The sequence below is a fragment of the Erpetoichthys calabaricus genome, chromosome 16 (assembly GCF_900747795.2).
Source record: "Erpetoichthys calabaricus chromosome 16, fErpCal1.3, whole genome shotgun sequence".
NCBI classification, from domain to species: domain Eukaryota; kingdom Metazoa; phylum Chordata; class Cladistia; order Polypteriformes; family Polypteridae; genus Erpetoichthys; species Erpetoichthys calabaricus.
Window position 1 is genome coordinate 48,668,327 of NC_041409.2, and position 21,873 is coordinate 48,690,199.

General features: G+C 38.6%; 1 protein-coding gene across 1 annotated transcript in view; it reads left to right on the top strand.

Annotated features, from left to right (window-relative positions):
- LOC114666473 (deubiquitinase DESI2) overlaps positions 1-21,873 on the top strand; it is a 135,549-nt gene that overhangs the window by 105,653 nt on the left and 8,023 nt on the right. Inside the window, exons 3-4 of the mRNA XM_028821364.2 lie at positions 10,353-10,446; positions 14,375-14,516. Coding sequence (XP_028677197.1) covers positions 10,353-10,446; positions 14,375-14,516 — 236 coding nt within the window. The remainder of the gene's footprint in view (positions 1-10,352; positions 10,447-14,374; positions 14,517-21,873) is intronic.

Sequence of the window (21,873 nt, forward strand, 5' to 3'; positions counted from 1 at the left end):
CCAACCCTTGAATGACCCATTTATCCACATGACCACTGGGTCAATTCAGAATTCAGAATTAGCATTAACAAAGAAATGCACAGACAACCAGGCAATCACCAGACACAGAAAAAGAATCCACGATTCTGGATCTGTGCTGCCACCACGTCCCACCTTGCTTTATGCAATGCACTGAATTCTAGATTTGTTCCTGTTTTTATCTACCATTTACAAAATGAATTCTACATTTTTTTGTCTCAAGTTACTTTTTATAGGTATGTGCTACAGCATATGTTTCTGATGGCCGCCCCCATCTTGAGTTAAAGTCTCCCTTAGCATCCAACCTCTGCCTGCTTCATGACAACAGGTTTGCAAGCTCCTTTCTGTGTTTTTGTTGTATTTTCTACCCACTAACTTTCATTAGACCATCGCTCTTCCTGTTGTTGCTGTAATTGAGCACATCCTGCAATTTTACAGTCTGCCACTCTCACCTCATCAAGCACCTTATAACCTCTCATCCTCCTGAAATGCTTTACGTCCATGGAGAAGTCAGAAATAGAACAGGCATTGATAGCCCCGAGCTGGAAATGGTCTGACATAATGACTGGTTTGAAGAAGCCCTTCTCTGAAACTAAACTTATTCTAAGTACATCTCCTTGCTTAGCTTCAGACGATCCCTCCTAGTCTTTTGAATTTACTGAATTGTATATGAGTAGCTAGTGGTCTGCACTGCTGCTTGATTGCTACAAAGTCCTGGTCTGTTGATAAATATCAGGCCCTAATGTAGTCTTCCACTATCAGTTAAAACCTCTCATTTGCGAAGGGTAAATAAATAGAAGAAGCAGTAACAATAAATTAAAATGGCCAGTACAATGACATCTGCACAGTGGAACAATTCTGTGTATTTTAACACCAGCACTGAGTGTTGTCTGCTCTTTTAGGTCATTCACTATCCTTAAAAGAACTGCTTGTCGTTTGTGACTTTACAGGCTTTTCATTTTTATAGGATGCCCTGCAGCTGGCTTTAAATCTACTCATTGGCATGATGGAATGTTATTGCCATTACAAAGCCCTACCTTCTAAATCTTTGAAACAGCATGGTGGTTTTTGTTTCCATTGTAGTTGGGCAAGTAGTGAATAAAGTACATCAGCAGGGGTCTATGACACTTTGTTGTCAGGTGGCACAGCAGGATGTTGAATGTTGGTTGTCAGATGGCACAGCAAAGAGGTTGAGTACTGCGCTGTCATGTGGTGCACCACAGGTGTTAAACACTGTACTTCTGTATGGTGGTCTATCAGTTATAAGCAATTACCTGAGCCTCCTTGTTTGGAGTTGCAGAACAGTACTGAACTGAATTGACGCAGCAAATGGCAATGCAAGTCCAGATCTCAGCTTTGGCTGTCAAAGCAACTCCTCAGATGAAGCAAGCAGGTTCATTGCAGATCTCAGTGGCACTCAGCTCTTTCCTACATTAAACATTTGGTCTTCTTTTCATCTCACTGCTGACACCAATGTAGCACTGGCACCGAGTGCCAGAAAAGAATTTCTGCTCTTTACAAGGCTCTTTCCTTTGGCTTGCAATCATTAAAAGGAATGCTTGTTGTTGCCACACTAGATGGAATTCTGTTTGCAACTTTGCAGGCTTCTCGTTTTTATAGGCTGGTCTTAAGCTGACTTTCTAGCAGCTCATTTACATGATGAAATGCCAGGTCTTTCAATGAGTAACTCATCCTAGGCTGATGCAAGGTGTCACCACCAGTACACCATGTTATAAAATTCCATCTTGGAGAATTTACCTGTAAAGAAATATTTACTGTATATATACGTGCGTATAAGTCAGGTCTTGAAATACAAAAAATCAATCATAAAATCAGACCCTGACTTGTACGCCTGTTCAAAAATACAACACTTAGATTTTTTTTTTTACATCTTCTTGTCTCCTCCATTCTCGTACCAGTTTCTCAGACACATCGAATTTTGTTGCAGCAGCACACTTACCAATTTCTTTTGCCACTTCAACAACATTTAATTTAAAACCGGCTTCATATTTTCTTCTGATCAAATGCTCCATCATAGATAAAGAATGCTTTTACGATAAAGGTGTATGAAGGTGTGAGATACAAAAAACACTAAAGATTGCAAACGTCACTTCGGAATAGTTTGAGTATTACCATGTGGTCACGTAGGCACAATACATAGGAAAAAAAAAAAGGCTGTGTGCTCCGTGGTTACTCTCTCAGGTGGGCGTTAGAATATCATAATCCCTTGTACCAATAGTGTGAGTTTTCTGCATTCGACTTATACGACCGATATTATAAAATATCAGAAATTATACAGTAAAATCAAGTCTCGACTCATCCATGAGAGAACTTAAACGCGAGTATATACGGTAGATCTTAGGAAGAATACTTGAGAGTTTCGGTTAGGATCAGAGTAAACGTATTGTTAAAGTATTACTTACAAAAATGTTTGATGCATTTTACACAAACCAGACTATTTTTAAACTGCTTTAAGTCTTTATAAAGGGCTCAGCCATGTGCAACTAAAATACAACCTCATGCATTTAATCTACAGCTCTCTCCAAAATGGTAACCTAATCAAATCATAGTTAGCTATTGCTTTCTGATCCACACACTAAGAAATTCAGTGATCTTTTTTGCTTAGTCCAAGCAATATTACTACTATTTATAAAAATAATAATAAAAATAATGTTTCTCAGATGGGGGTCTCCTACTCTGCTCTCGGGGCCTGGTTTATAAACGGTGCGTACGCACTAAAATCTTGCGTTCACCTATTTCCACGCTCATTTCCAGATGTATAATATCTATTGTAGGCATGGAGCTGGACAGTTTGACATCTGTGGCAGAGCGACAGGCACTGAGCAGGCTCCTATCAATCATGGAGAATCCACTGCATCCACTAAACAGTATCATCTCCAGACAGAGGAGCAGCTTCAGCGACAGACTGCTGTCACTGTCCTGCTCCACTGACAGACTGAGGAGATCGTTCCTCCCCCACACTATGCGACTCTTCAGTTCCATCCGGGAAATTAACACAAAGTTATTGTCTGTTTTACCTGCAATTTTTTATCACTCTTTAATTTTATATTGTTTCTTTATCAGTTTACTGCTGCTGGAGTATGTGAATTTCCCCTTGGGATAAATAAAGTATCTATCTATCTATCTATCTATCTATCTATCTATCTATCTATCTATCTATCTATCTATCTATCTATCTATCTATCTATCTATCTATCTATCTATCTATCTATCTATCTATCTATCTATCTATCTATCTATCTATCTATCTATCTATAAAAATTAAACTTGGTGTAAAGCCATGTACATTATCACAACAGCCTTGTGTCATGCGTATGCACGTTTCTGCTTGGTTTTGTAAACGGGCAGCACCCAGCGTCAAAGCAGTGCTTCTGTTTCTGTGGTCTGCTTTTCTTTTTTAGATTCACATTTATGATGTGGGTTTTATCAAAAACACTGAAATTAATTGCATATCGTATACAAATTTAAGGCACTTGATTGTAACCATTCTGTAACAATGTAATGATGCACGGAATGGTCAATCTATTCCAACTGCCATGGCTGTTTTAGCGTTGTTAGTAGACATCACAAATGGAAATATTAGAAGAGAGTGCATATTTATAGATGATGGTGATTGGCTTCTAAGGCAATTTTTGATTTCCAAGAGCTATCTTCTTGGAGGTGTGTGTTGTTAGAATACTAGAATTTACACTTGATATTATTTATATGATGAAATGCATTAAAGTATGTATATTACATTTTACAGATAAATTGTCAACTTCATTTAAATAATCTATACTGTTAATAATTAAACATGTGGGGACACAGTGGCGCAGCAGTAGCTATGAGCTGGCGCCTCGTCCAGGGATTGTTCCTGCCTTGCGCTCTATGCTTGCTGGGACTGCCATGATCCTAGATGAATGGATGGAATAATTTAACATGTATAACCAAGATTTTTCAATGTTCCTTAAAGATTTTGAAGAATCAGCATTCTAAACCTACAGCTGGTTTTACATTTATTACAGACACTTATTGTGTGGTGATTGGTTACGTGCAGAAAGAAAACAGAAAGGCATGAACTGGGGGTTGCTACATTTGACAGACACAGCACTGTTGTAATAAATGATTCCATCCAAGTTTGGGTGCGTCACGGTGGGCATCTTGCAGGAGGCAAGAACAATCCCTGGACGGGGCGACATTTTTTGTTACAGATTAATCTGTAAAATGTTATATACATATTTTAATGCATTTGATCATGAAAATTATATCAAGTATACATTTTAGTATTCTAAAATGTTCAGAGAGCTGTAATATCATGAATGTAATGTATTCTGTGTGGCGATCACTGCCTGCACACTCCTGCCGGCGTAAGGAAAGCCCGTTTAATAAGCACGTAGCGATGACTGGGTTGGGGAATACATAGAATAGGAAGTATGTGATGTGCTACTTTAGTTATGATGGGATTTGAGAAGCTCTAATAGATTAAACGTTGATTTTAAGATGAAGTTTACGACATTCTACTTTAATGACAAAATAAACTATGAAATTAAAGTAGAATTTTAAAAAGCAGACTTTAATCTCGACATTACCCTTTTTTTTCTTCACTGTGTCCCTATTTTTTTCTTCTCTGTAGCCCTAACATGCTTCCTTATGACAGTCAGACCTTGCCTTTTCACGTCAGTTTTGATATCTAACCACATTATAAGTTTTGTTCCATTTTTTCGTCTCTTTCTTCACTTTGATTTTTTATTTGCCCCTCTGCTGTTCACTCCTGTTTCTTTTCAATCTTCCAGTATTGACCTGGCATTGTTCTAACTACAATAATCATCTCGTTTATTACCTTGTGGCCTTTTCTTGTCACTCACAGCATTTCCTGGGGATTCTGTCTCATAACATACTGAAGAATCATTAGTGACTCCAAAATAATAAATGTGTTGACAAGAATAATGTGCCTCAGTGAAAAGCAGGCTGATATTAAGGAGCAATTTAAAGGTTTCACTGCCACTCTTCAGCGTGGTCTCAATGAAAGCACAGGTTTGAAAATAAAACCAAAAGTCTTCCAATTAGAAACTCTGTCTCTAATAGTTGTGGGTCTGAATTGAAAGTTAACTTCCAGTGCTTGTCTGGGTTTTTCTGAAGACTTCTAGAAGAGATGGGTTTCTCATCCTGGAGAAGAATTGACTTAAGTTAATTTTAGTGTTTTTGTTGTTATCCACCTTAATAAATAGATAAGTGCCTGTGTGTCTGGTCTTGTTGTGTGCGTTTTGTTTGTTTAATATGCTGTTATTTATTCATTTTTCTATATTGTTAAGTTTTTATGTAATTTTTTCGTTATCGACCCTGTCACCATTATGTGGAGCCCAAGGAGATAGATCCAGCTGTCGATGCAGCTGGGGGACTGCCCAAGCAGGTATTATAGGGGTGTCTGAACTTTTCACTTCAGCTTTGACCTTGTTTCGTTTGGATAGCTGTACTGTGATTTTTTGTTTATAGTTTTTCTGGCCTTGAATCACTTCGTGTCATCTGCAGAAATGTTCCGATGACACAGCCATAGTTGGGTGTATTAGTGATAGGCAGGAGAATAAATACAGGGTCCAAGTGATGAACTTTGTTGAATGATACAAACTAGTGTTGGATCAGCACTAAAATTTTGATTTTAGTATTGATACCAGCTTTTGGAGCTGTATTGAAACAGTATCAAAACAAATAACAGATAACCCCCCACTGCATCTCACTCCAGCCTCCTCAGTGTGCCACACAATCACCTACTTCTGTTTTGCACCCAGTAAACGTATCCCTCCCATCCTTGCTGCAGCAGTTCCTGTTTAAATTCTCCAGCACGTCAAAGAGCGTTTCCCTGTAGAGTCTTCATCATGTCGAAGAGTGGAGGAAGACGGAATTGTCCTCAGTGGAGTCACCATCGTGCCAGAGAGTGAAAGAATGAGGAGCTGTGCATAAGGTCTTTCAAAACTACCATTTACTTCTGGTACCGATAATACTGAACTGCTTGTTCCACACTGTTTCAAAAATTGGGTGGAATGGGTGGAGAAGAGTGTCAGGAGTGATTTGTGACAGACAGGTATCAGCAAGAGTGAAAGGGAAGGTCTATAGAACGGTAGTGAGACCAGCTACAGTATGTTATATGGGCTGGAGATGGTGGCACTGACCAGAAAGCAAGAGGCAGAGCTGGAGGTAGCAGAGTCAAAGATGTTAAGATTTGCATTGGGTGGGATGAGGATGGACAGGATTAGAAATTAGTACATTAGAGGGTCAGCTCATGTGGGATGGTTGGGAGACAAAGTCAGAGAGGTGAGATTGCATTAATTTGGACATGTGCAGAGGAGAGATGCTGAGTATATTGGGAAAAGGATGCTAAAGACAGAGCTGCCAGACAAGATGAAAAGAGGAAGACCTAAGAGAAGGTTTATGGATGTGATGAGAGAAGACATGCAGGTGATGGGTGTGACAGAGCAATATGCAGAAGACAGTAATCCGCTGTGTTAACCCCTAACGGGAGCAGCCGAAAGAAGAAGAATATTTTTTTCAGTATCTGTATACTGTACAACCGTAGTGCAAACTGAACAACCTGAAACTCATTGTCAGTAAGACAAAGGAGATAATCATAGATTTTGGGAGGGTCAACACCACTCTGCCCCCGGTTCTCATTAATGGAGAAGGCGTGGAGATGTTGACAACATACAAGTACCTCAAACTGCATCTGAATGACAAGCTTCAATAGACTACCAACAGAGAAGCCATCCAGACACAAAGGTCAAAGCTACCCTTATTTCCTGAGGCAGAAGTGATCATTTAGTGTATGCAGGTCACCGTTGCATGTTTTCTACTAGTCTTTAGTAGCCAGCGTAATGGTCTATGTTGTAGTATGCTGGGGAAATTGCATTAGTGCAGGTGATGTCAACAGACTAAACAAACTTATCAGAAACGTAGTTCAGTTCCCTGTGGTGGGCTGGCACCCTGCCCGGGATTGGTTCCTGTCTTGTGCCCTGTGTTGGCTGGGATTGGCTCCAGCAGACCCCCGTGACCCTGTGTTTGGATTCAGCGGGTTGGAAAATGGATGGATGGATGGATAGTTCAGTTTCTCCATTGAGAATGGTCTCGAGTATGTTGGAGCCATTATGCTTAATCATGAAATTAGCTGTGTTTCTTTGAATAAAAATAGCAACATTATAAACTCTCTGCCTTTTTGTGTTAATTTGTGGAATATTAAGAGTAGTACTAGGGTGTTGTACCGTGTTAGCCATTATGAATGTAGAGAAAAGCCAAGCAAAATGACACCTTTTATTGGCTAACTAGAAAGATTACAATATGCAAGCTTTCGAGGCAACTCAGGCCCCTTCTTCAGGCAAGAGTTGCCTCGAAAGCTTGCATATTGTAATCTTTCTAGTTAGCCAATAAAAGGTGTCATTTTGCTTGGCTTTTCTCTACATTCATAATGGCTAACACGGTACAACACCCTAGTACTACTCTTAATATTCTACAAATTAACACAAAAAGGCAGAGAGTTTATAAAGAAGGGGCCTGAGTTGCCTCGAAAGCTTGCATATTGTAATCTTTCTAGTTAGCCAATAAAAGGTGTCATTTTGCTTGGATTTTCTCTAGAATATTAAGAAGAATGTACAAAGTACTCTGTAATTTTTGTGAGTATTGATTGGGCCTTAAAAAGTTGGTACGACCCTGGGAAAATTGCATCGCAAATGAAGATGACTATGTGGAAAAGTGATGGAATTTATTTTTGAAATTCTTAATAAATGGAGTTAAAAAAAGTGCAGAAACTTTTTGAACGTCCCTCATACTACTTTAGAAAGTGGACCTTCTGCAGCTTTGCTTCACCATACAGAAAACATCTTCCATTCACAAGCTGTGGGATTCACTTCCATTTATACTCTTTCCAGTGAATTCACAAGCATATAATATTAGATTAGACACCCTACCTTTTACCATAGCAGATCAGTTTAAATACCTAGGGGTAAATATCACAAGTAAACATAAAGCTCTTTATCAACAAAATTTCGCCGTCTGCATGGAAAAAATTAAGCAAGACTTGCATAGATGGTCAACCCTTCATCTCACTCTAGCCGGAAGAATTAACATTGTTAAGATGAATATCGTTCCTAAGCTTCTTTTTTTTATTTCAAAACATCCCAATATATATCAATAAATCATTTTTTAAGCAATTAGATTCAACAATAACCTCATTTATTTGGAACTCAAAACATTCACGTATCCAAAGAGCGACCCTACAAAGACCTCAGGCAGAAGGTGGCATGGCTCTACCTAATTTTCAGTTTTATTACTGGGCAGCAAATATATAAGCCATAAAAACCTGGACACAAATAAATGAACATAGACAGGCTTGGTCCGCAATAGAAGTAAAATCCTGCAGCACTTCTTTATACTCCCTGCTCTGCGCTCCAATAAATGCAAGTTATCGCAAATATACTAATAACCCAATTTGTTCTTCACTCACTCAGAACATGGAACCAATTTAGAAAGCAATTTAAGATGGAAAATCTTCTATCTGTGGCACCCCTGCAAGAGAACCACCTCTTTCAACCCTCGCAAACATATCCAGTTTTTAATATCTTTAAAAGATTTGGGATTAAATTGCTCAGAGGTCTTTATATAGTCAATATCTTTGCATCCTTTGAACAATTACATTCCAAATTTAACCTTCCAGCTACACATTTCTTTCACTATCTTCAAATTAGAAACTTTGTCAAACAGAACCTGGCTGATTTTCCTCATCTTGTACCCTCCACCATGCTGGAAAAAATACTGCTCAACTTTGAGGACTTAGACACCATTTCTGCAATATATAAAATTTTATTAGAGTCCCTTCCTTTTAAAAATCCAAGAGGCCATTGGGAAGAAGATCTCTTAATTAATATATTAGAAAAGGAGTGGAAGGTAGCAATGCAGAGAATTCACTCGAGCTCCATATGCACAAAGCATAGAATTATTCAACTCAAAATTATATATCGAGCTCATCTGTTTCACTTAAAACTGTCCAAAATCTTTCCAGGGCAAGATCCAACCTGCGAACGCTGCAACCAAGCTCCTGCCTCACTGGGTCACTTGTTTTGGGCCTGCACCAAATTAACATCATTTTGGACCAAAATTTTGAAGTGCCTTTCAGACAGCCTTGGGGTCACAATCCCTCCTAACCCATTAACAGCTGTGTTTGGTGTTCTTCCAGACGGACTTGAAGTGGAGAAGGACAAGCAAACGGTGATTGCATTCACTACACTTTTGGCACGCAGACTGATTTTGTTAAATTGGAAGATTCCTAACTCTCCTCTAATAAGTCAGTGGGAAACCGATGTTTTATATTATTTGAAATTGGAAAGAATCAAATTCTCAGTTAGGGGATCTGTACAGAATTTTTTCAAAACCTGGCAGGATTTAATCAATAATATTTTAGAATAAGAAGAAATAATTATTTCCGCATTTCTTTTCCTTCTCTATTTATCTTTTTTTGCCCTATTAAACTCAACAATTTAGGCATGTTTACAAGCCTTAAGTATTACTCCTTTGGCCATGCTCTCCTTCTCAGGGGTGGGGTTTGATTTGCTTTCGATCCTATTTTTTTTTTTGTAAAAATTGATCTATATGTACGGAATGATTACAATAAAATTAATAAAAAAAAAAAAAAAAAAGAAAGAAAGTGAACCTTCTGCAGCTTTGCTCCACCATACAGAAAACATCTTCCATTCACAAGCTGTGGGATTCACTTCCATTTACACCATTCTCTTTGTCCAATCTATTACTGTAAGATCAATCTTTAAACAATAATAATAAATTGCTTTTTGATCTTTCAATCAATTGTAATTTGTGCAGAAAATAAAGATTTTTTTGACTAGAGGCTCAAGCAGATATTGTGTGTGTTTTTTATTATATTTAACGGTTAATGACTGGGTCTGGTAAAAGAAAAGTTTCTTTTTTAATCATGTTGATTTTAAAGTACAGCAATGTCTAAAATATATACTGATAATCTGTCATGAAAAGAAGCTTTCATTTAATTTTGACAGTTTTGATTAATAAGTACATTATGTGTAGAATAGTCTTGTGAGAGACACAGATGAGCAGCATGCTTTCTTTTTTTTATGTTGCCACGTTACCTTTTTTGTGAATGATGATGACCACGATAATACAGTTAGCTTTCATTCTGAGGACCATGTAAACATCTGACTAATACCTGACATGGATAATTACAGATTATTTGAAGTCCTCTATTAATATTAATGAACACAATGTTCCTTACAAGTCTGGAAAGAACATAACAGTTCTAGTCACAAATATGTTTTCTTTTCCAGAGTTTGCCTATGGAGGGCACCCTTATCCTTTCAGTGGAATCTTTGAAATCACTCCAGGAAATGCAGCTGAGCTCGGGGAGACCTTCAAATTCAAGTAGGTGGGAAAGAAAGGCATATTCGACTTACAAGAGTCTATTCCATGGATTCTGGTGCCATAGTTTCTCTGTCAAGTGTAAATAAATGAAACTAAGTATAACTAAAATTACAAAGCTTTTCTTAGGAGCTTGTTTTTTATTTTTATTCATTTAGATAGATAGATAGATAGATAGATAGATAGATAGATAGATAGATAGATAGATAGATAGATAGATAGATAGATAGATAGATAGATAGATAGATAGATAGATAGATAGATAGATAGATAGATAGATAGATAGATAGATCTTTATTGTCATTGTCACTTTTACAAAGGAACAACCAGAAAGTGGTGAAGATGATCCAGTGATTGGTTTGGTGTGACATTTCAAATGGGGGTTTCTTTTACTATCTGGCCATCCATCTAAATGACTCAGATGGAGTGGCCCAGGTATTTTTCAGAGTCTCACACTTGGAAGCACGCCTGAAATTCACAATATGCTCCATTCTGTGCTTTTATTGAATAGCTTTGGAAAATCTTTGTATAAGTAAACAGAGCATGAGAAATATGGGACTGCTATTTAGTGTAAGTTCCTCTTAGTATAAGTAATTCAATCCTTTCAAAATAACTGTTATGAAGATGGTGAGAAAATGAGTGCCCACTGGGAAAAATTAGAGTAGTAAGACGAGGAGATGATACGGTAAAACCAGAAACAGGCAAAAGTCACAAGTCAGGCAAGGGTCTGAGATATGTGAACAATCAAACATGAATGATCATCAAAGCAAAAAGGCATTACAAAGTACAACAAAAAGTTTCAAAAATAAAATATAGAAAAATTTTTTTTAAGTAAAACAATTTTATTTACTTTAATTATAAATGTACTAAAAAGCAAAAAATAATTTTTTCTTTAACCGCAATTTTCATGGTTATATGTGACTAAATAAAATTGTGGGGGCGTACATAAATGAACTGATTCAAACAATTTTTGAAACATGTTTAGCATGGTGGGGAATTGCAATTTTGTTTTTTTTACATATATATATTTTATGATGAAAGTAGCTATTCTATTACTTGATTGAATTAACTAATTTATGTGCACCCCATGATTTTATATAGTCACATATAACCATGAAAATTTGTGGTTAAAGAAAAATGTATTTTTTGCTTTTTAGTGCATTTCTCTCTATTATATAAAAAAATCCTGACACAAGATGAAATTTTTTCCAAGAGATTTTTTAAGTCCCATGAGACGAGACTTTTGCCAAGAGATTTTTTCAAGTCATGCCCTCTTCTCAACCATATTCAACCATGCACATGGTCCTCTCACCTCTCATTCATGTGAATGCTTTTGATAGACACAGTTCCTGCTCTCTTGGCTCTTATAAATTTTTACGTTTTCCTCACTTTAAGTTCTCAATTAAAGAAGACTTATGTCTTCTTTAATTGATGTATTTCATCCTGAAGGGATATCAACAGAAGAAATGAGTACACGGGCAATCCTAGCACTGAGTAACAAAGAAGTCAAACAAATTAACGCCAAAAATGTTGATTGGTTACATGTTTACATGGTATGAGAACCTTGTTTGGAGCCTCTGGCCCCCAGACCAACCTTGTTCAGGTCCTGCCTTTCTTCTCTAATCTTCTCAATGTTTTACCCATGACAAGTGTTTCACAAGGCGGACCTCATGTTTTCACACCGTTAGCCCATGGCACCCTGAAACACTCCATCTGCCTGGTTCTAGCCAGCCATGCAACAAGCCCAGCAGCGCAGCAAATCTTTAAGTGATTACTTTCCAAATCATGTACAACTAACCTTAGTCTGTCCTTTGTTTTTCGCATAGATGCTTTTATGATTACTACAGTATATACTACAGTATATTATGTGTCTGATCAATACATGCGTAAAATACAGGACACACTGTATTGCATAATCCATCCCCATATCAGCTTCTTCTTCAAGTAGGCCTTAAATTAGGTTTTGACCTAATTGTGACTTTGATTCTCAATTCCTTCTTGTCCTTTCGATAATTGATTGAAATGGCTTAATTTTTCCACTCTGATGTGTCTGAATATGTCTCTGTTTTTTGTTTGATTATTTTTTTATTATTATTATTTTAAATTATTCACAATAATCCTCGGACACCATGTCTGTGACAAACACAAAATGATTTGGTTGGTCCAGAAACATAAGATGGAAGGGTTTTTTTAGTATGAGAGGCGCAATAGGCCGTGTGATTTCGGTTAAATTTCTTCATAGTTGCTGGTTCAAATCCTGTAAACACCAAAAGTGACTCTACTCCGTTGGGCCCTTGAGCAAGGCCCTTAACCTGCAATTGCTCCTTCCTGGGTGTGACGTTAATCTGCATGTAGGTCCTCCAACCTGCAGGGAAAAACCTGGGGGTTGGTGGCAGAACTGGCGCTCCAGCTACCATATAAAAACTGACACTAGTTCCATTCCATCTGAAGTAGTGTGGTGCTGAGGTGTCACCCGTTGCATGGCTGTACTCAGGATCTAATCTGGGATCCAGAGTTGGTTTGTCATATGGTGGGTGTGGCAATGCGCTGTATCAGCGTCTGCTCCTAACCTCTCTGTCTCTCGCTTTCCAATTAGAGGGATGTTTTTTAATTGATGGAAATAAAATAATTTTCACAATATTGTTTGAGCTCCAGAAAGGCCATCTAATTAAGAGCATACATGGAAAGAGAAACCATATGCAAATTAACCTCACTAATTTTGATACTGATACTGAAGATAATTTTGAGTCAGTTACACGTGCAAGGAGAAACTGAGAAATGTGAAGGATTGTGGTTTATGATGCATAAGAGAACAAAAATAATGTTCTTTTGTGGCTTAATTGATAGCACTGTAGCATTTGCTTAAACATATGATGTTGAGAAATTGTTTTAGGGCTTTAGTGGATAGGGAAAGGTGTTTAAACATAGGGCAGGGTGAACAGTGAAGGAGAGAGCATTACTACAGTGTTAGCATTCATACTTGGGCAGATGGACTAACCAGGAAGCTGCAGCAGCTCTTCAGCTGAAATGTGGAATTTCAAAGCAAGCGGAGATGTGAGCTGAATGTAATGGGATTATCAAGAAAGGAAGAGAAGCAGACATAATCATCCATCCACTCTTTAACCATCACACACGTGGGGAACAGTGACTTTCCTAAATGCATTGGCCCTAAGGAAGGAACTATGTGGGCGCCAGTCCATTGCATGCAATGCCCATATTTACACACAGTGACTTATAGATAGTGAATACAAAGTCTCAAATGAACTTAACAGAAAAAAAAATCTAAAAATGAATGGGGTGTTGTAAAATTAAAAAACAAAATAATATTTGATCAACGCCTAAACACTGTGCAATTTCATACAAAAACAGCAAGCATCATGATTCTGGGCTGCTAGCTTTAGAGGCAGAGTTTCAAAGAAAAAGCCCTATCTGAAGCTGGCACATAAAAAGAAAAGGTTAAAATGTGAAAAAGTACGCAGACATTGGATGGAAGATGACTGGAAAAGCGTATGATAGTCGGCATTCTGAAATCGTCTTTTCTCCAGTCAACACTGGTGTGTATTTAGTGAAGAGGCCAACTGAGGACCCATCAGGTGTTTGTTTCTCATGCTACACTCTCAGATGTCCTTCTCCTCTTATGCAGTTTTCCATTCCTACAGTTTTCCTTTTCTCCCAAGACAGTAACAGACACCTTTGTGTGAAATCTTCAATTTCTTTGCAGTCTGTCACATGCAACAATCTTTCTTGAGTAAGCCGTTTGATTTTAGCCATTTTTGGGCCTAGTCAACACAACATAAGTAAGTCTGCAGAAAGTGAAGGTGTAATATACACACAACATCCAATGATTATGAAACGTTATCATTTGTTGAAACCACTTAATTTATGGTCCCTCCAGAAATTAAAGACTTCATGCTGTCTCATTTTTTTGTAGAGAAGCCATTGCACTCGGAACAACAGACTTCACAGAGGAGGACATTGAGAAGATCATGGAGGAACTGGGGAAGGAGTTTAAAGGCAACGCCTATCACCTAATGCATAAGAACTGCAATCACTTCTCTTCATCTTTGGCTGAGGTGAGTTTCAGCAGAAGTCATAGGATTTCTTTGGCTTGCACAGAACTTTAGTTGAATATGAAAGCTTCTAGTTTTAAACTTTTTAACTGAACAACTAAATCAACTCTCAAAAATACCCAAACTTTTTTTTTACTTTAGATCTGGCTGTGGGCCAACGAAATACATAATTTTTGTCTCAGTTTGTCTATTTTCTATTTTCTAAACTTGTATTATCACAATTTACTGGGTGGCTAAAGCCTTTCTCATCAACAGTAGGCTCTTCTGAAATGGCAATGCAGACCCAGATTCACTAGCACATGGCTAATGTAGAATCACCAATTAATCAGTTATGTTCGTCTGTGAAATGAAGGAAGAAAACCAAAACCCATGAGAAAATCACAAAGGCACAAGGGAATATGGAAACTCACTATAGACAGTGAGCCGGCAGTGATTTGAACCAATGTTACATTTTGAATAAAATGACATTGTGTATTGTTGGACAGATCTTCACATTCAAAGGCAAGAAAGTTAGCAAAACAAGCTGTAACATAATGCGCTTGTCCATGCTGTCAATGTGGTGGTATTTTCATTCATTCAGAAATGGTGATCACACTGCAAAAGGTGTAGTTCAAGTGCTGAGTGAAGTCCGTGCTAACAGCAGCAAATGTGAAAGAAGATGTTGTCTGATTCATGTACTTATTTGGCTGACGCCTTTATCTAAGGTGACTTAAAACATTTATGACACAATTGGTTACAATACTTTTTGCATTTTCCAGATGGAGCACAGGCAGGTCAAGTGACTTGCTCAGGGTAACACAGTGGTGTCAGTAGTGGGATCAGAACCCACAACCTAAGGGTCTGACATCCAAAGCCTTAACCACTACACCACACTGCCTGATTCAGTGCCACTACTAGGATGTCATCCTGGGGCGGGCATTTGAATAGAGAAGGAGGACAATTAAATAAACCAAAAAAAGCTAACTTTATTTGTATAAAATTTTCAATAGTGAAACTAAATAATAATAATAATAATTTATTTTATTTATAATCACCTTTCAAGGCACACAAGGACACCTTACACAGCACATTAATAACAACAGTCACAACATAAAATTAATAAAATATTACAGTACAATAAAAGCAGGATAAATACAATAATAAAATTAAATTTAAATTTATCAGCTAAAATTATCAGACAGAATAAGCCAGTTTAAAAAGATGTGTTTTTAGATTAAATTTAAAGGATGGAAGAGAGTCGACATTACGAATGTCTTGGAGAGAGTTCCAGAGGTGAGGAACCGCTCGACTGAAAGCTCTAAACCCCATGGTAGTCAAGTGAGAAGGAGGTATAATAAGATTGATAGAGGAAGAAGATCTAAGGATACGAGAAGGAATGGAGATGTGAAGAAGATCAGAAAGATAAGGAGGTGCCAGATTATGAAGGGTCTTGTAAGTAATAAGCAGAATCTTAAAATCAATGCGGTATTTAATAGGTAGCCAATGAAGCTGCTGAAGGACAGGAGTAATGTGTTCAATGGAAGGGGTTCTGGTAATGATACGAGCTGCAGCATTCTGAACCAACTGGAGTTTGTAAAGGAGTTTGTGAGGAAGACCAGAAAGGATAGAATTATAATAATCAATACAAGTTGTAACCAGAGCGTGAACAAGAATAGCAGTGCTGGGAGCTTAAAGAGATGGGCATAAACGACTGATATTACGTAGATGGAAATATGCAGACCGAGTAACATTCTAAATGAAATGTAATTAGTTTTAGATAATATATGTATCACATTTGCATAACAAAAAGAAGTTTTTGTATTCATTTCCAATATGAGTCATCATAAACCTATGATGAAAGGAACATTAAACTGTGTTTTAAACCCTGATTTAGACAGGTCATCAACAACTGCACTACCATGTCAACAGCAGCTTCACATTTACATGATTTGCTATTCCTTGTTGTTACCGTGTAATTTTCAAATTGCCTTTGCTTTTTCAATTACCTTCATAATTTTCAAATTTATGATGAAACAATCTTTTGGCTGCACTAAACTGTACTCTTCTGAGTCAATTCTCTGTTATACTCCAGTTTATGTGGTCTTTACTTTGCTTAAGGATAACATTAATGAATTTAACCTTCCAGATTAAAAAAATTAAAGGCAGGAAGAAAAATGATGTTGGGGGCTATGCTATATTAAAGGGACAGTGGGGAGCAACTGAAACATGAGATTCTGTCCCAATTGTGAAAAACTAAACCTGAACCAAGCTCATCCTATATTTGAGAAATGACACCTGAACTCAACCAAATCCAAGGATAAAAGATGTACTTGGAAATCCATCTCAAGTTCTAAACTGCACCACCTTCTTCTGATTGTCTCACAAAAGTTCCAATGTCTAGGAGGTGTAGTTATAATATTGAAAGATCATTTTAAATAATTTTTTTTTGCAGTTCAGGTGTTGATGTAAACCGGTAAACAAGATGTTAATGTTACATCATCATCTTTACATCTCACATTAGCTGGAAGAATGGCAATTGTAAATATGATTATCCTTTCTGGTAAGGGGGGAACTTGTGCCATTAGTGAAGATGTTCAGGTATCTCAGGGTCTTGTTCAAGAGTGACGGAAAATAGAGCGAGATGTTCAACAAGAGGATTGGAGCAGCAGCAGCTGTTCAGCGGGTACTGTACCAGTCCATGGTCGTGAAGTAGGAGCTGAGTCTACCAATCGATCCACATCCCTAACCCTAACTCTCACCTATGGTCTTGAGCTGTGGGAAATGACCCAAAGAATGAGACCACGAGTACAAACAGCAGGAATGAGGATTCTTCACAGGCTGACACTCTATGATAGGGTGAGAAGCTCAGCAATTCGGGAGGGCCACAGAGTGGAGTCGCTGCTACTCCAGATTGAGAGGAGCCAGTTGAGCTGCTCTGGGCATTTTCATTCAATTATATGTCAGTCAAACAAATCTCAGTCAATGAGAATAGTTGTAAAATGACTATTGTTTCCTAGATCAGGTTAAGATTGAGTTAGCTTGGTGATGTGGATAAGAAACTGTTCATAGATGTTGACATCCCAAATATTCATGCACACTTTGGTGCAATTTCTGTTATTTCATTTTTATTTTTTGAAAGCTCTAATAATATGCTGTAAATTAGTCTTTCTCAACCTTTCTGGTGTCCAACTTTTCGAGCCATCCCTTGCTGAACTGAGCGTGATGGTCAGAGCCCATTCCTTTGAGTCTACATTCTAATAGTGAAGCAAAGGCAATTACAGTCTGTTTGCCCTTCTCCACTTTAAGCTCATCTGTGAGCCCACCAAACACAGCTGTTAGTGGATTAGGAGGGATTGTGACACCAAGGCTGTCTGAAAGGCACTTAAAAAATGTTGTCCAGAAATCCAAATATTAATTTACCTAACTAGTAATATCCATCCCTCTTTTGCTAATGATTTGCAAAACATGCAGATTTACACACCTTTCAAGTCACAGAAAAATCCATCAAACAATGCCTGGTCTATTTTGACTGGCATCAAATTATTTATAACTTCTGATATCATCTGACAAAATATAGCCATTGACCAAGACGACGAACTGCGAGAATCCACCAAGAAGTACTGGGGCAGCATCTGTCCAACCCTGTTTAATGAACACAGAAAAAAACAAAACGTGCACTGCGGCTCAATATAAAGATGACCGTATAATGGCCCAACTAGAAAGACGCTCCATCAGGAGGGGCTTTAAGGAAAACTCATGCAGGAGGTCTGTCCTTCTCAAGGTGCAGGTCCAAATGCCGCACATCTTCCAGAGCCATCCACTTTTATGAAGCCCCATCTGGAAAGTGCAGGTCCTGCTCTGGGTGGGATTAGGTACACTAGCTGCAAGTGAAAGAGAAAAGACATTTAGTAACAGTGTCAATCTCGTCATAGAGTGGTATCTCTTACCGTAGTAGTGTCAGGAAGCTGATCCCCAGATGCAATTGTGTGACACCATATTAATTTAAATGCTCACCACCGCCCACTGCCCAGCCATGCCTATTGGCTTTGAACTGACTAAACTGAAACTGCAACATCTCAAGTTTAGAACTGAAAGGTGTTTTGTCTTGCTAGAGTTCTCTATTGCTCTACTTTTCCCCTTAGTTTTCTTTATTGTGTAGCCTATGAAATGATTAAACGGACACAGAAAGAGGCAGCCACCCGTATACTTAAATCAGGCTGCCTAAAAATGAAGGTTGGTTCAGAGATTTGCAGACTTCAGTCCAAAAACAAAGAGCAAACAGACGGCGGCTTTAAAGTAAGGCAGGGGAAGTGATGTCATCAGGACCAGGGCCGGAAGTGACGTAATTGGCCCGACACTGGAAGTGGTGTTATCGGATCCAGGTGAAATTTCCCGTGGTCTGTCTGCCGATGAAACAGAGTAAGGATTAGTGCACTCTGCCATCCCCTCATCTGGTGTGGAATTACTTTCCTTTGTGCCTTTTAGTTGCCTCCCATGCATACGTGCATGACAAGCCTTTGTAAGAATTCCTCAAATCCCATAGATTTAGCACTGTTTATAAGGTATTGTACTTTATAACTTCTCCCCTCCTTCCCTTCTACATCTATAATCTCAGGCAATTAAGTAGAGTAAAAAGACAAGCAGGAGTTAAGTTCCAACTTTAAATGATGTATTATTGATAATATTCATAAAATAATAGCAATAAGCAAAGTACATTTAAATATTGGCAACCATACAACTTGATAAATGCTGATGTGTAGTTTCAGGTAGCACACAGACTTGTTAGTTACTTAAAATGTCTCCAGTTAAATCATCATTTTTGGTCAGTTTTCTTCAGAACAGGCCGCATGCCTGTCTCAATATGGCTGCCAAGCAATGGTTTTCAGTGTGGCTTTCTTTTCAGTCTATGGTGTGTGAGATGCTCCTTCATCGTGATGGTGTGTGAGAGAGAGAGAGAGGGAGGTGTAAAGCAACCGAATCTATACATTCTTTGTCCAAATCCTTACACCAATAGGGCGTTGTGCTACAGAATGGCCTCTGATTCAGGCCAATCCCAAACAGCCATCCTTCAGACCAATGGGGGCACACAATACCTTCACACTTGCTTCCTTGTGGATTTTCTTTCCAGACTGATCAGCTTTTGAACAGCACACTGCAATCAGGAATCATGCTACTATTGTGCCGACTGTGACGTTGGATCATGTATTTCAAGACATACGACAAAAACGACACATTTTAAGAGTGTACGGTATTAGCATTTTTCTTTATTATTATTATTCATTATTATCATTATTGTATCATTATTATACTTTCTACACTTCTGACTTTGTACTTTTAGTGTTTTGCATGTTTTACAGTAGAAAGATCAGATTTACATGAGCGTCACTTTTGGATTCACCAAAATTTCGATTTCACTGCCTGTAGACAGATTCAATTCGTCATCACTGCTCATATCACTGTCAGGAGCAGACAACATGTGGTGGTGGCTCTGAGGCTAGGGATCTGCACTGGCAATCGGAAGGTTGCTGGTTCGAATCCCGTAAAATGCCAAAAGGGACTCTGTTGGGCCCTTGAGCAAGGGCCTTAACCTGCAATTGCTAAGCACTTTGAGCAGGGAGAAAAGCGCTATATAAAGGCAAAGAATTATTATTAAAATCTGGACACCTGAAAAGCGTTTCTTAACGAGACGCCATGATGACACTAGGAGAACACGTATCTGCACCATTGCCTGGGTAACACTCGGGCCTAACGCTTACGCAATACACGCCTATATGGTTTCCCGAGCTGTTGGCACTTTTAAAGCACGAGTAATCCTCGGGTCTAACGCTTACGCAGTTGCCCAAGTGGCGCTCGGGACTAATGATTTTATCACTGTTTTTACAGACTGAGTGATGCTCAGGTGGTCAATAAAATATACCTAATCTAACTAAATCGAACCTTGTGCTCAATGCATTCTGGATGTTGGTCTCCTTTGTTTTGTTTTTTTTTTCCAGTTACTGCTACTACTTTTAAGGGAGGTAATGGTACTGGACTTTTAGTATCTTTTAGCAGGCACATGGCCACAACTGGAAAAAGCATGATTAAAAAAATTGCAGATGAAGACACCACTATGGGTTGTTATAAACATTTTAATCTTCTTCTTCTTTCGGCTGCTCCCTTTAGGGGTTGCCATAGAGAATCATCTTCTTCAATATCTTTCTGTCCTCTGCATCTTGCTCTGTTACACCCATCACCTGCATGTCCTCTCTCACCACATCCATAAGTCTTCTCTTAGGCCTTCCTCTTTTCCTCTTACTTGGCAGCTCTATCCTTAACATCCTTCTCTGCACATGTCCAAAAAACGCAATCTCGCTTCTCTGACTTTGTCTCCCAAATGTCCAACCTGAGCTGACCCTCTAATGTACTCATTTCTAATCCTGTCCATCCTTGTCACACCCAGTGAAAATCTTAACATCTTTAACTCTGCCACCTCCAGCTCTGTCTCCTGCTTTTTGGTCAGTGCCACCGTCTCCAACCCATATAATATAGCTGGTCTCACTATCATCCTGTAGACCTTCCCTTTCACTCTTGCTGATACCCATCTGTCACAAATCACTCCTGACACTCTTCTCCACCCATTCCACCCTGCCTGCACTCTCTTTTTCACCTCTCTTCCACAATCCCTCTTACTCTGTAGTTTTGATCCTAAGTATTTAAACTCATCCACCTTCACCAGCTCTACTCCTTGAATCCCCACCATTCCACTGACATCCCTCTTATTTACACACACACACATGTATTCTGTCTTGTTCCTACTGACCTTCATTCCTCTCCTCTCTAGATCATATCTCCTCCTCTCCAGTGTCTCCTCAACCTGCTCCCTACTATCGCTACAGATCACAATGTCATCAGCAAGCATCATAGGCCACGGGTACTCCTGTCTAATCTCATCTGTCAACCAGTCCATCACCATTGCAAATAAGAAAGGGCTCAGAGCCAATCCACGATGTAATCCCACCTCCACATTAAATGCATCCGTCACTCCTACCGCAGACCTTACCGCTGTCACACTTCCCTCGTACATATCCTGTACCACTCTTACATACTTCTCTGCCACTCCCAACTTCCTCATACAATACCACAGCTCTTCTCGAGACACCCTGTCATATGCTTTCTCCAGGTACACAAAGACGCAATGCAACTCCTTCTGGCCTTCTCTATACTTCTCCATCAACACCTTCAGAGCAAACATTGCATCTGTGGAGCTACTTCTTGGCATGAAACCATACTGCTGCTCACTAATCATCACCTCACTTCTTAAATTACTGGGAGAAGTGTATTACCTATTTTGCACAATGTCTGGGGAGGTTGTGGCCCACTGAAAATAAACCTATTGAATCAG